Below are 16314 nucleotides of genomic sequence, written 5' to 3'. Positions count from 1 at the left end.
ATAAAATACCCATAATTCAATCTAAACTCAAAAAGAAAATTAATATATTTTTGAACTCTCGGTTAACTCTATTGTTTCAACCAAGGTGATTAGGTTTTTTTTTTATGAATTGAGTTGGATTATAATATATTTTATTTAAATTATTTAATATTTTAATAAAATATAACGTATCAATTAAAAAAAAATTATAAAATAAACCAAGTCCTTGATGTATGCGGTTGATATAGAATTGAGCAAACATGGGGAATAAAATTTTAGTACTTATGCCCATTTCACTTAAGTCGTAGGTACTGTGCCAACAGAACAATGGCGTTATAAGTTATCAGGGCACACTCCTTGGGCTACAGTAATTGTATTATTTGTAAGGAAAATTTTATAAACCAAGATTGACATCATAAATTGTATGGTCGTCATAATTAATATCTACAATTGTGGGAATTCCAAATTGCTCTCCACTCTGATTTGCTTGCTGTCTGTTCCTTCTTCCCTGCTTTGGTTCCCCACTTTCCTATTTCTTTGACCATGAATTACAGCATTATCCCAAATTAAATTTGGTGATAATAATGGAGCCTGCATTTGCATAACATACTTTTTTTTTCCTTTTCAAAGATAGATACAAAGGATCTGATTCTTCTCACTTTCCCAGAAACAGGAACCCTTTAGGTACAAAATACTGAGAGAATTGCAAAAGAAACTAAACTAGCTTGCCTTTACTTTACACACACGGGAATTTTTTCCACCTTTTCATGCTTCAAATTACTCCGATTTTTCATTATAGCTTGATGACATGGAAGAATCTACAATAAACAAAAATAATGGTTCAGTAACAGAGATGGTAAAACAAAAAAGGCAGATTTTTTTTTCAAGTAACAAGTAATGAGCTTTTAAATGAAATACCTGGAGAACGATTGAAGGATCTTTTGCAATGCAAGATGGCGCTTTGAACGCCGTCCTCTTGCTGCAACTGAGAATCATCGCTCCTCTTGGACGAAACCACCGACGACGGAGGAGGAGCAGCCGCTACGGCGGAGGAAGCTGATCTATTACTTCCCAAATGCTTACAAACCACTCTAAGTCCCGCTGGAACATTCACACGCTTGCTGCTCTTCAAGTGCACCTGATTCTCTCCAACTGGTTCTTTAGCCACCGTAGACGGTGGGTTTAACTGCCCTGAAAACTTTAATTTCTCACCGTACCTTCTCGAAACCTTAACGTAAAGTGGCTTGACTTTCTTTAAGTAGCGCTGCATTACATCTTTGGTGAATCTCTTTTCATCAGAAACAGAACCGTCGGAGCTTTGCTGTTTTTGAGACTTACCATTGTCTTTGGAGAACAGAGACATTATAGGAACCTCTTCAACCTTGAACTTCACTGTAAAAAACCTGTTCTTGTTGTACTTCTTGTTAGTACTGTCGCTTCCTACTTGCTTTTTTGGCGGCTCTGTTTTTTCATTTGAGTTAAGCTTCGTCTTCTTCAACCTCAACAAAAAAACACGAACCTTAGCAGCTGATTTCAACAATGAGACAGTGCATTGTTGAGGCTTTGACTCCAAAGAAGAGTTCGACTCAACGGGTACTGTAAAGTCGAAGTCGGTTTCACTTTCACCGTCGGAGCAACCCCGGTCAGGTTTGGTATCAACCTCACTTTTATCATCTTCAACATTATCTTCTTCGTTGTCCTCTGTTTCATCCTCATCAGGAACTGAAAATTCTAAGTCAAAGAAAGGTCCATCGTCGTCGTCGTCAGTATCCACTGCCAGATGAGTAGTGGCCGCAGTGACAATCGTGGTCGTTGTGCAACCAGAACTGGCGGAGGAACGTGTGTTAACACAAGCATTGGTACCGTCGCCGCCGCCTCGCCAATACTTAAGCAAGCTAAAAGCTTGCATAGTTGGGAGAGCCAGTATAGAGAAAAAGAAGATAAATTTTGAATGGGGTTTTTGAAATAGAAAAAGTAGAGTGAAAAAAAGGTGGGAGGGAGAGAAAGTGGGAGGGTTTAGGGGTAATGGGAAGTGCAGCAGAGTGAACCTTTTCTCGCAGGCAAGAAGGAAGGAAGTTTAATCTTCTTTTATAAGCTTAATTAAAACTTGTGCTAATATATATTAATATAATATAAGTGAAAATCAAAGGTGATGAATCTACAACTTAATTATAACACAATAGTAATTTAATTAATTAATTTATCATAATGAAAACAAGTATTTGCTTGAGCGTTAACTTTTGAGATTTTACCAATTTAATGATGCAGGTTTAAATTTAATTATATCTATATTTTTACTGATTTTTATTAAAATAAAAAAATTAAAATATCTTCAAATAATATAAATTATTTAATTATTGAAAGACATTTCTATAATTTTTCTAATAATAGAATTATAGATATACAATCGATGAAGATAATAATTTATACATATTACAAAAAAATGTATAAAACATATTAAAGTAAAGCTTTGATTATGTGGTAAATTTGATATTTTACTAATTTAATTAGTGTGGATTTAAATCTCACTGTATGCATATTTTTATTGATTTTTGTTAAAATGAAAAGATTAAAATATACAACTGATGGAGATAATAAATTTTACATATTAAAATAAAGGCATAATACCAAAAATAGCCCATAACATTTGATTGTTTGGTCACTTTGGCCCTTTATGTTTTTTTAGGATCACTTTAGCCCCTAACTTTTTTTTTGATCAAATTAGTCTATTTTTAATAGACTTGTTTACGTGGCCGTTAGTTGACTAATGGTCAACATTAACCGTTGATGTGATGGTCCAAATGTAATTAAATGTTAACATTACACTATTTTGTCTTATATCAGTAAATAATTTTAAAATTATTTTAAAAAATAATTAAAATAATTTTAAAATCATCATCATCATCTTCATTGTTCCTCATCATCATCTACATTCTCCTTCAAAAGCCTCCTTAATCATTTTCTGGGTTTTTGAAACTTGTTTTTAAAATTATTAAAATTATTTTAAAACCATCATCACCTCTGTTTCTTCTTCTCTATTGTTTACTGTATTAAAGGAATTTGTTCTTACAATTCAAAACACGTTCTTAAAATTCTTACACCAATTCAAAAGTTAAAAGACCTTACAAGACAAGCATAAACCTTTTATTATTTTTTGTTTGGTATAAAGGAAGCCATGGCCAAGAGATAAGTTCTGGGTTCATTAACCTCTATTCTTGTTTACAAAAGTAATTACTTATCCAATAAAAAAATTGGATCCACTAAACCCCATAGCGAATGAAAACCCTCAAACTCTGCAAATAAATTAAATTTAATTCTCATTTCCTTTACTAAGCCATATCATCCCCATCCTCATCTCAAAAACTCAAACTCAAACCCAACAATCTAAAACACAAAGAAAGAGCAAAAGAATCAAAAACCCATATATTATTCCATGATTTTTTTTTCTTCCTTCTTATTGTAATAGCCATTGATATTAAATCATTATTTTTCCCGATTTGAACCCAAAAAAAAAGCCAAAAAAAAACCCAAGGATAGATACATATACAACAAAAATAGAAGAAACGGAGAATAGAAACCAAGAAAATCGCTTCAAAAATGGAAGCGATTTTGAAAAGCAAATCGTCAATGAAAGAAAAGTGATGAATGTTTAGTCTCTTCCATTTGAAAGTTGGCCCTAAAATGTACTTCCACCTCCATGATTTTTTTTTTCAGTAGCCTTTTGAATATTCAACATATCTTCCCATTATGGGTTTTTATTTTCAAAATATATTGTGGATGTTTTTTTAACCTTTGTTTGAAGAAGAAATATGGTGAGTATTTTTTGTTTGAAATGTGATAGGAAACTTGAAATGTAGAAAAGAAACATAGAGTTGGGGAGAAGAAATTAGGGTTTTTTTTAAAATAATTTTAAAATTATTTGCTGACGTGACATATAAAAAAATGTCATGTCAGCATTTAATTATATTTAGACCGCCATGTCAGCGGTTAATATTAATTGTTATTCAACTAACGGTCATGTCAGCATGTCCATTAAAAATATACCAATTTAACGAAAAAATGTTAGGGGCCAAAGTGATAAAAAAAACATAAAGTTCAAAAGTGACCAAACAACCAAACGTTAGGGGCTATTTTTAGCATTATGCCTAAAATAAAATTATAAAATATATTAAAATGAAGCTTTAGTTAAGTGGTAAATTTAAGCTTTTATTAATCCAATTGTTGTGGGTTCAAATCCCATCATATGTACATTTTAATTAGGCTTTTGGACCATTTTTTTAATTAGGAAAATAGACTAATTTTAGGAGAGAAAAAAGGAAAGCGAGTCCAGCTGGGCGTGCTTTCTTCACAGGTGGTAGGAAAGCACGCTCAACTGGACGTGCTTTCCCTTAACGGTAAAAATCAATGGCTTTTTGAACGTTGCCAAGCCAATGGTAAAAAAAAGATTTAATGGGGCCAACTATAACTTTTTTTACCCCATAAATACCCCTAAAGTTATTTTTTTTTTCATTCACATCCTTCTTTCAACTTTCTCAACTCTCTCAATCTTTTTGTTCTACATTTATCGATATTCTAATTTAATTTTTTAATTATCTCTTATTTTATTCTTTTGAATTAATTTCTCACAAATTGTCGCATCTCTAATTCGTTTCGACGACAAGCATATTGTCGTGTGTGAATGTGTAATACGAATGTGCAAGTATACACGTCGAATCAAGTAATAAAGTGATGAGTGAGTATCGTCTCCACATGAATCGAAGTTGATTAAAATAATTGGTGATGCTATTACTATGGAATTGACTAATTAAATTGCATAAAGAAACATATGATAAATTGATAAAGAAATTTAATGAATGGATTAATAAAAATAATTATGAAAGAAAATATGTTAGGGCAATTGAAATGTTGTGGCAATTCTCAAAGAATAAGTGGGATAGATTTGTACTACTGAATGACAAAAGCCTGGAATTACTCAGGCTTTATTTTTATATCAAAATAATGCCATGGCAAAATCTTGACTATCCTACTGCTCAAGAACTCAACACTGCAGTCTTTTTCTTTCGAGAGCTAGACTTTAAGCTATCATTCTGAGTTTTTGGATGTCTATAGAACTCGAGAATGATATCCAGATTGTTCTTCCTTTCCTCGTACAGATCGCAACTTCTACGTCTAGAGTGCTGCAAATATTCTTTCGAATACTTGCTTGTATCAACAAATAATAATCCAATCTATTTAATCTTTCCAGAATTAAATCAGATCTGATAACATGACATACAGTCATCTATGTCTAGAGCTTGCATGCATGCATTAAAAATAATAACAAATCTAATGAAACAATAATCTACTCAAAATCAGACCATGGGCATTAAAGATAATAAAATTCACCCAAATAATTCCAGCCCAATGAGATTTAGCTCATGGGTTGTACATTTAAATCCAAAACAAAACTATTCAACATCATCATTTTAGTTTACGAATCACAAAGTTCAAATCAGAAAATAAAGGCAGAACTGCAGGAAGCTCTCGCTACTCCAACTTTCACTTTAATAATGAGATTTGATGCAAAACCTAAGGCAGATTTCTCTTCCCCTTCCTTGTGTCTGTGAGTATTCTGCTCCCTAAGCTACTACCCTTTATTCTCTTTTCCTCTGAGATTTTTCACGAGAATCTAATGCAGAGAGAGAAAAAACTCCTCTCCAATTCTTCTCTCTCCCCCATCCGATTCTCTTTTTTTTTCTCCTTCCTCATTTATAGGTTATGTCCCTCCCTCTTATCACACACCTTTTTCTTTCTCTTTTTCAGGGTGGTTTACCTAGTACAAGTATAGTTGGCTGAGAGTGACGTGAACGAAGTGTTGCGTCATATTCCTTGAATTGCCATGACATTCTTGTTGGCAATCTAACCAACATGTTGCCATGGTAATATTTTACTTCCTTCATTTTCCTACTCTTTTCTCTCTTCTCTTCTTCATCTTGCACCTACTGCCAACCACAACCAACATCTTTCTTCCTCAATGATAAAAGTAACAAATAATAACATTTATAGCACAATTCAAGCTTTGTTATGCAATGTTCTAAAAATATCCTAAAAATGCAAACATATTTACTTAATTACAAACAATTAATTCACTCTATAGCTTGAAATATAACTCTTTTCAAGAGTTATCACACCCTCCAATTTAAATTATTACTTACCCTCAAGCAAAATATGTATGAGTATACATGAATGCATGAATTTGCCAAAACACACAGTTACCATATATATACTGCTAAACCATCTGCCATATATTATATACCTCCATTCTCAGTAGTCTTCTACTAAAAAAAATTGTTCAAGTTTTGTAGGCTTGTTTAACAAATGAAGTGCAGAAAATGTTTCCTAAAAATAAAAGTTCCTAAATAATTATGCAATTCTGATTATAGCAGACCTCTCTTAATGTATTTAGGTTATCTTTCCTCTAAATTCAGTTTCTTTATTCTCACTTATTTCGTCATTTCAAAACTTTAATGACAAATTTTATTTATTATATATATTTTTTAGAGAATTCATATTGTCACATGGTTTCTTTACTTGAAAATCTTAATGGAGCATACATTAGATTGCCAAGTAGTATATCATGCCACAATTTGAACGTAGTTCACTCATGGAGCTAAGGCTTTTAACTTAGAAAATGGATGGAGCAAATAACTTCCTACTTAGCTACTCAGCCTAAAACTATAGTGGAGTGTCCCTAAATCATTATTTTTAATACAAATAACTTTTTTTTACTCACTCTTATTGAAAGCTGTTTTTCTTATCAATAATACGATAGAGCAAACAAAGCATTACTGACCTACTCAACAGTTTCAAACATTGGAGTGTAAAACTATCGCCATGGAATTCCTTATTATTCATAACCAAATTATTGAATTTAGGTTCAAGAAATTCTAAATGCATTAAAAGAACCCTACTATAGATTAATTGCAATAATACTTAAGTTATTCTACTTTTAGGAATCATTTTTCAAACAACTATCCTAAGTTAAACATGCTTAATCAACTATCACAATTTTTTAAATTAATCGAAAAGTTATTATCCTCATCGAACATCATCGATAACAACATACTCAGTATAGTCTGACAATTATTTGACATATGTATGTAATGGCAAAATGAATGACAAAATGCATGAATATTAAAACATATATCTACTACATACTATATTTACAACACAACACACCCCAAACCTAAAGGATGCATTGTCCTCAATGCATGAACAATGAAACATATCAAAATGCGATGACAACCAAATATGAATGCATGAAACAAATGTTATAAAATGAAAAAAAATACAAATAAAAACAAAAGCTTGGAAGGAATTGGGTTACTCTAATTAGGTTGGGTTGATTTTTTTGGTAGTGCGTTTGTAGTGTAGTTGCTGTCCCGCCCTAGAATTTATTTATTAAATTGTACAAATTTGTATCACAAGGAAGAAAAAGGCTTAGTGGTTTAGTGTGTTAATTAATTTTTAGAGGTCCCATGTTCAAATTCCCCTACACTCATTTTATTTATTTTCTCTTCCTAGCCACAATTATTGACCATTCTAGAAGGTCAAAACTCCCACTTGTCGTCTAAGTCTTTCCATAAAAGGTGGAGATTCTCCTTCTTTTTATTAAGTCAAAGTTTCCTTAGGTCAAAACTCCCACTTGTCGTCTAAGTCTTTCCATAAAAGGTGGAGATTCTCCTTCTTTTTATTGAGTCAAAGTTTCCTTCCACATCCCTTTTCTACTTTCCTTTTTGTGCAAAATCCCCTTTTTCACTCCCTTTGTCCCTAAATTTACCCAAAATGAGTTGTTGACTACCCTTGGTAGGCCCTAGCTCTCCCAAAAACCTCATTTTTCATTTTGTTACTCTTTTTTTTCTCTCCTCTCCTCGTTTGCTGTCCACCACCTTCTCCTCTACCCTTTTCGGGTTTTTTTTTCGATTATTTTTCAATACTTTTGAAGCCATTTTTCTTCAAATCTCTTCCCCTCCACCACCATACTTGGCTGCCGCACCACTTTCCTTCCACATTGCCACCGTCATCGCACCACCATCGCCAATTTTTTTTCCAGTTTTCTTCTTTTCTTCTCCTCTTTCCAAAAATCCTCTTGTAAACTCTTGAATCTGATTTTTCTTTATTAAAAATCATTTTCAAATTATTATTTTATTTAAACTCTTTTATTTTTCATTTATAGGGCTTAATCCCCCTCTTTGATTGGTTTTTTGGGATTTCGTTGCTAAGCCCTTTCCTCTCCGTTTAATTGTAAGTATGAAGAATTATCACAAGCATTATCTTTCGAAGTATTATTTTTATTTAACATGGATCTAATTATTCGGTTTCTTGCATCATTGAAGAATACTTGTAAATCTTGAAATACGCACATCAACTGTAGAAAGAGTGATAGTTGACGATCTTTTTGGGTAAGTAGTGTCAAATCCGTGTTATTTATTTAAGAGAATATTATTATTTCATTAGATCAATACTAACATGTATTTTGATTTAACATAGTGACACAAGGAACATTGGATTCATCTCTTTCGAAGTGGAATCGAGATCTAATCCATCAAATCTAAGGTGTGGGGATTTAAGTGATATTATTCGATATTACGATTAAATAAATAATGATGAATAATATTATATATATATATAGTAAGTGTATTACTTATGGATATTGATATTTAATATTGTGATTATGTGAATGCAAGTATATTTATTGAAATTGGTAAAATCGATAAGCGAGGATAACAAGTAAGTAAATCCCGAAATTTTGTGATTCTGTGGTATGATTGGTTTATTGGATGATTCTAAGATGTATGATAATATATGATTTCCATCACTCATGTCATGTGATTTATGGCTTATAAAAATTTGGTATACTTATTTATACGAAAATAATATATATTACTAAATCTTGATCTAAGGATTTGTATGTTGATTATGCCCTACTAAGATGCTCCAATTTGTTTGATAAAGCATGCTATTGTGAAATTATGTGTAAAAAGATGAGACCTGACTCGCATGTTAAGCATGTCATACTCTGATAATATAGATTCACATGTAAAGCATGCTACTAAAAAATCTGTTATGTTGCCATAACACATGCATGGGGTGGGAAAAATGTACGAAGGAAGTATCTTGTAGTATATCTGCATTTCTGGTTGCTTATCCACAATATTAAGTATCTGGTAGTAAGTCTGCAATTTCAAGTGGTCCGACCACATTTTGATGTGTTATTGGTTGGATGAGTTATGGGGAACTCTTTATGGTGTGTAGCGGAGTTAGGTAGGATTTAAGTTTTAATATTTGTATTGTATTCTAAAAATGTTGCATTGATTACGCCATTACACAATCTGCCATATTTGATTTATAATTAAGTAATTTATATATGTTATGGACTGATTAATATGATGTTATAATGAATTATTTTTGTGAAATAATCGAGGCTAGGATGGGCTCACCCTTCAAACTTTGATTTCAAATAATCGAGGCTAGGATAGGCTTGGCTACGGAGGTACTCTTGGTTATTTTTTGAAAAACCTTGCAAGTAGTGGTATTGGACATTTTAGTTTGTGAGTATGCTTTATGGACTTTAATTTTAGGACTTCGGTTTGGATTTTTGATTTGCAAACTTTGGATAATGCTTTAGGGTTTTTCTTTTCTGCATGATTTGTTATGTTAAATTATAATTTAAATAATTTGAAGAAATAAAGCTAAAATGATGGACTACTTTTATAACAAAATTTATTAGACTCCAAGTAATGATTTTAAACTCAATACTTGATTTTTTTTTTAAAATCCATCACAAAATGTTTGCAAAATCGATTATTTCCAAAATATCGATATCAATGTTATGATTTTCAAAATGACATTTTTCTCTCCAATGTTTTTTTTTTTTGAATCTTGACATTTTTTATTTGAACAGAAGATCAATTTTAAAAAAAAAACACTTAAACCACACAACCTTCGGTTTTTGCAAAGGGATTTTCAAGAGATAATTTCTAAAATATTTTATTGGTCCATCATCATGGCCAATATAATCTTCTAGATTTGGCCATAATGTTTGGGCCGGGTCTAAGGGGTTACAGTTGCCTTTCCACTTCACCAGCATCAGCTTGAACTAATTTCCCAACAACTCGCTTGTAGTCTTCCTTTTTAGTTGGTTGATTGGCACATTGTTTTCATCATCAGTATCTGACTTCGTGAGATTATCAATTAGTTGATGAACCGTACGTTCTTACTCTATCATAGGTGCAGTGGTAGTGTTAGCAGGTGTAGTAGATTGAGTCACATCAGCTTCATCTTTATCAGATTCAATATTCACAGATTCAGTTTTCTCCTTGTTTCATTCTTTTTATGTGGTTTTTTTCTCCACAGTGGCTTCTTTTCCATCTTCATCATCATCGTCTGATTCCAACAACAATTCTTTAGGAAAAATAGGGAACGTAGGAATAGGTCAAGTAAAGTTCTTCTGAAGAGATTTCTTAATGGTCTTATCCCTTCATCGGACATATCCCAAACATTTCCTCTTGAGCTTGACCAAGATTAGTGGTTAGCCTTAGTTGGTGTTTCTCTATCATTCGAAATTGTTGTTGCGACATATCAAGAGCATCAATCACTTTCTGCTCAAAGTTACTGTAAGATATTGATAGATTAGGATCAATACTCATAGGTGGCGACAATATAGATGTAGAACCCAAATGCCTTGACATTTCCTCCCTAAAAATCTCAAGGCGATTTGCTTTGTTATGGCTCTTTTGTTGGGGATTGTGTCTTCATTTGCTTGAATAGGAACCTTCACCTTCTAACAAAGTGTCGTAATAAGCATCAAAAAATTTAAGGTACCGATATTCTTTTAGGAGCAGCGATAGACTTCTCTAAAGATAATGCTTCCAACATTGATCTTTCTGTCCGTCATAATCGAGTATAATAATAATAGGCGTTCTTTTGAAATAGTTGAGTTGTGAGTAGAAGGGATAAGACGAGTTTTAAAGAACTGATACCAGACTCTACAATAAGGCTTCAACAATACACGGTCAATGGTGAAGCAATCATTTTGAGAAACTGTCCACTTCGTCCCCTCTACACATAAATTTGTCAGAACTTGGTTACGTCCTTCGGTTGTCGTGGTCTTGGTAAATTCGGCATGTTCATCAGGGCCGTCAAATAACCCATACTATAACACCCTCTACCTGAGTCCAATGCCGGGACAGGATACGACGCATTACCGGACTTAAACGCCAACAATCATGCAATCTAAGCTATAAAATTTCATTCAAAATTAAGACCAATCAAATATATTCATAGTTTCCCTATTATGGGCTTATAAGGCCCATAACATGCATTTAAAATGGTCCGAGACTAAATCGAGAACTTTGGAAAGTTCTGGGAAAACTTAGAAATTTTTCTCATAAAATAGGGTCACACGCCCGTGTGTCATCAACACACCCGTGTCCTCAGACCGTGTAACTCTCTGTTTATAACGTCAGCACACAATTTTAACCACACGGCCAGGCCACACGCCCGTGTCACTAGGCCGTGTCCATCATACAAATGAGACACATGGTCATGTCTCAGCCTATGTGGCCAACACTTAGGCTATTTTCCAAGCCTTCATGTTACCCATAATCCCTTACATCTGTATACACATCATAATCACAATTCATAGCAACATTTTAATGATTAAAACACTCTTTATTAAGACACAACATAACATTTTTGAGGCATTATACACATTTTACATATCCTCACATTATACCGGTTCTAGGCATACCAAATCTCATTTATTTTACCAAATCAAATACTTTACCAGTTATTCTCTTATACCATGATTATCAACTTATCCATCCAGCATTCACGTTCAAGGAACTATTATGTTACTTGCCTTATTATACATTAACCATGGTCATGACCACTTCGAATGGTCATGAAGCATTCATCACACATGCATGTCACAACACCAATCATGCATGGTTAACCATCATGCTCACATCATTTCATCACAAATATTATAACATAGCATGGATAGATAGATTTACAAACCATACTAAATATGAGCCATACCCTATGGTCATATACAAATAAATCAAAATAAGCCAATACATTTGGCCAAATCATAGAACACAAATCATAAAAAATAATTCCTATAATATCCTAATCCAAAACCCTAACCAAAGAAAATTAAAAACCTTAACCCTAAAACTAACCTATTTTCCTAAATAAAAAAAGGCCTAAAGGTCTAATTAAAAAAAATGACACTTTTGCTTAATTTAGCCAATAAAAGTATTGATAAAAAGGCTTAATTACATAAGCAACTCTCAAATTATACCACCTTTTTAAATTAAATATCTAAACTTTTTGTTGAACTAAGTATCTAAACTAAAATTCTGTAACAATTACGGTCTTTTATCAATATCTTTACTTAAAAGAAACTCTTCCCCTCTCTTTTTATCCCCCATTTCATCTTCACTTCTCTCTCTAATCTTTATTCACAATATCCAAAAAGAAAAAAGATAAGAGCTTTTAGCATAAGTGGCAAAATGAAAATTATAAATGTCATTAAGGAAGTTAAAATTTAATAAAAAAGAAAAAAGAAAAAAATTGTGAAAATAATGTGGGGGAACAGAGGAGAAAAGAAGAAGAAACAATAGAAAAAAAATGAAGAAAAAAGGAAAGAAAAAAACATGAGTGATTTGAAGAAGAAGAACAAGAGGGGTGCAAAGAGAAAATGAAAATAATAATTTATTTTATTTTATTTTAATATATATTTTTAATTTTATGTAAATAATGATGTTGATAAAAAAATGACACATGGAAGGTTTTTATGAAAATAACTATATTTACATGAATAACTCTTTGAAAATTTAATTATTTCCACTAATATCCAACTTTTAAGCTAAATTAGACAAAAAGGCCATTTTATTTTTTTAATAAGGGTTTTAAACATTTTAAGAAAATATGTCGTTTTTAGGAAAAAGAAATGGAAAGCGCGTTAAATTGGATATTGGCCGCGCTTTCTCTAAATGGTAATAAATCAATGGCTTTTTAAACATTGGTGTTGTAAGGGAAAAAAAATTAAGGGGGCAAGTTAACTTTTTTTTAACCAATAAATACCCCACAAATTTCATTTCTTTTATTCACACCCTTCTTTCAACTCTCTCAAACTCTCGTAATCTTTTTTTCTCTAAATTATCGATATTCTCACCCTAAAAATATATTTTCTAATTATCTCATATTTTATTCGTTCAAATTAATTTCTCATGAATAACCGCCTCTCTAATTTGTTTCAACGATAAGCATATTTCCACCGCCCTAGCAGCAATGGTGAGACAAAATTTAAAATTTCATTATTTTCAATTATGTTAAATTTAATTATTTTTTTATAATTTGAAATATTTTTTTTATGTTATAAACAAGTAGATGATCGTGTTTTTGAACGATTCATACATAATATGGGAAAGCCTCTGGTCCCTCAAATTCATAGGTACTTGCAAGAGACTGGATTCTTGAATACGTATCGCATGCTCGGGGCTGCAAACTCGATCCTACACTAATCAGTGTGTTGGTGGAAAGATAGTGGCTTGAAATACACACTTTCCACCTTTCACGCGGCGAGTTTGCAATCACACTCAAGGAAATATCGTTGCAAATTGGTTTGCCGATGGATGGGCCAGCCATCACAGGATTAGCAATCGTTCTCGGTAAAGTGGACTTCTATAGAGCAATGTTGGGGAAGGTCTCGAACACCTTTGACGGTGGAGGTCATAGAACAATACACCTAAGCATTCATTATAAGGTTAATCGGGGCATTTTAATGCCTGATAAGTCTTGAAATTTGATGCATGTAAGGTGGCTACTACATTAATGGACTTATATCAATGCAAAAAACTAAATTTAGGATTTACCATATTGTCCATGTTATATTGGGAGTTGTGTCAGGCCACGGTACCGAATATGATGTCGATCGGTGATTGTCTGCTCGTACTAATCATGGGCCTAATGGCAACTATCGTTTCTACGTCCTAAAGAGACCGACCCATACAAGTTCCCATTGGTGACAAGATAAACATCATTTATTAATAAATACGCAGTTTGTATAGTAAATGTTTTTATTTATTATATGTTTCAACTAATAAATCATTTTGTACAGGTGGAACTATAGGTCGAGTTATATGGGACTGCCTTTGGAGCTGTAAGATTTTAGTTACTTATACTTATTAGTTACTTATACTTTCGAACCTATATTAGTTACGCAATGATTCTTAAAAAAAAATTATACATAATGATTTTACAATTTAGCTTTTTAGTATGAATGGATGTTGTACACTGACACTGAAGTCATATCTTGCATCCAATAGAAAGTGTTGTCCAATCGGGAGATGTGGGAGGTGAAGGTGTCGTTGATAGTATACGCGATGATGGAAATGCACGAATGAGACTGGGTGTTGCAGTAGTTCAGGTGGATATGCAGGGGAAGAACGACGGGAAATAGGAAAAGAAGCACAATAAGCACATCCAGCCATGGGGATCGTATAATGAAATTCTTACTCGTTGGCAAATCATTTTTCTCAACGAACATGATAGTAGATATCGATTACTTGATGTGGTTTAGAGGCACCGACAAGCCGTATCTGCTATTGCCATAAGCGAGGAGTAGGAAAATGCAGCAAAAGAGGCAATGACAACTGCCACAGCAACAACATAGGAGGGGACACGGTCGCACAATGAGTTCTTTAGCGGCTCCGATACAAGAAGCGTTTCCTATGTCTATTCAATATCCGAGTTAGTTCACTTTAGTTATTCCTTTTCATTTCTCTAACCACATGTTTTTTATATAGGCACCGATGTTCCCACCACTGCCGCACGTGGCCTATTCTTGAGTTTTTAGGTACATATTTCGGGGCACCAATGTCCCTCATATTTTTCACCCCTATTCCGACGTCGATGTTGGTCCAAATGTAGGGCTAGATGTCGGGGAATGTATCACCACCAATACAAACGCCTATGCAGTAGTCAGTGTTAGTGTTGATGCTTATGACAACTCTGAGGTACCTAGGTTTTGGGGCACCTTCTGGTTACATGTCGATAGTGACACAAACACTACTCACATCATTATTTTATTAGGGTAGCTCATCGGCACAACCACCAACAGCAAGAGTGGAGGATATATAATGGGAGGCTAGGACAACATAACAGTCGACCACGGAGGACGATGATAACACTAGCAAAGTCGAGGGGGATGTGCTAGGCTAGGGTGGAGGCGATGATGACATTAAAGAGGAAGTCTATAGGCTCGCACCTCTGATTGTGCGTAGAAATTGTTCACATGACTGTGTCCACCACCTTGTGACACACATTCTCCCTGACGACACAATTGATGTATTTTTTTTCTAAATCATGCAATGTAAATATATATATGACATAAATAAATAAACTAAGGTTTTTCATTCGAGCATCACATTTGTTTTCATTACTGTCTAATATGAGTTATACGTAAGTTAACAAGAAATAACAATTTTGGAACACTTGAATAATGGAAGCGTTGTAATGAATATTTTATTTGCAAGAAAATAATGCTACCGATGTTGAGGCCCCAATGTACATCTGTACAAAGAACATGTTGTTTTCATATGGCTTGGGTTTCTACAAACGATGTTGATACTTTTCATACAGCCAGGTCCATCAATTTGAACCATAGGCTTGCAGTACCGAAAAACTTCTCTACACTATTTAAAGGTCCAAAAAATTCAATTGAATACTCTTTTCCTAGGGATTAATTGATCAATGAAGTACACTAGGTGCGTTTCTAAATCTATTATGAAACCTGGTATGTACCGATCTAATATTTGACACCATTGTCGTAGATGGTTATACGAATTGTCCCACCCGTGATGCAACTTATCCATAGTCTTATGTTTTGCAACCCACATTTTGTAGTATGATGGAGTGTACTCATACTGGCTACGTATGATAGCAATCATCACCAAGACGAGAACCCTAAGACTTGTCTTCACCATTAGTAGAATAATGTCAAAAATCATTCTCAAGTCTAGCCTCGAATAGTTTTGACTTGCACCTGCTACAAGATAGGTATGTGCATCGGAATACATCTTTATCGTCCATAGCCTGATTTTTTTGGAAAGATGCCATTATTTTCCACTTTCACCTCCCATCTCGCATTGCACAATTTCTTTCAAATTTCTCAAAATGAGACTTTGTGACAGTAATTCATGCCATTCTTGAAGTTGTACCGCTTCAGCGCAGAAACGAAAGCATCCTTGTTTAGGTATTCCATCCCAACTTTCAGTACTCATGTAT

At 33.4% G+C, this 16314-nt stretch overlaps 1 protein-coding gene across 1 annotated transcript; it reads right to left on the bottom strand.

Annotated features, from left to right (window-relative positions):
* Nucleotides 1-246: 246 nt before the first annotated feature.
* LOC107938274 (probable membrane-associated kinase regulator 2) lies at nucleotides 247-2035 on the bottom strand. The gene is made up of 2 exons (XM_016871372.2): nucleotides 898-2035; nucleotides 247-797 (listed from the first exon to the last, which is right to left on the bottom strand). The coding sequence occupies exons 1-2, from the start codon at nucleotides 1886-1888 to the stop codon at nucleotides 757-759; spliced, it is 1032 nt and encodes a 343-aa protein (XP_016726861.1). The 5' UTR covers nucleotides 1889-2035; the 3' UTR covers nucleotides 247-756.
* Between the last annotated feature and the right edge of the window lie 14279 nt (nucleotides 2036-16314).

Source organism: Gossypium hirsutum, chromosome A02, assembly GCF_007990345.1.
Source record: "Gossypium hirsutum isolate 1008001.06 chromosome A02, Gossypium_hirsutum_v2.1, whole genome shotgun sequence".
Lineage (NCBI taxonomy): Eukaryota > Viridiplantae > Streptophyta > Magnoliopsida > Malvales > Malvaceae > Gossypium > Gossypium hirsutum.
This window is presented reverse-complemented; position numbering and strand designations above follow the sequence as displayed.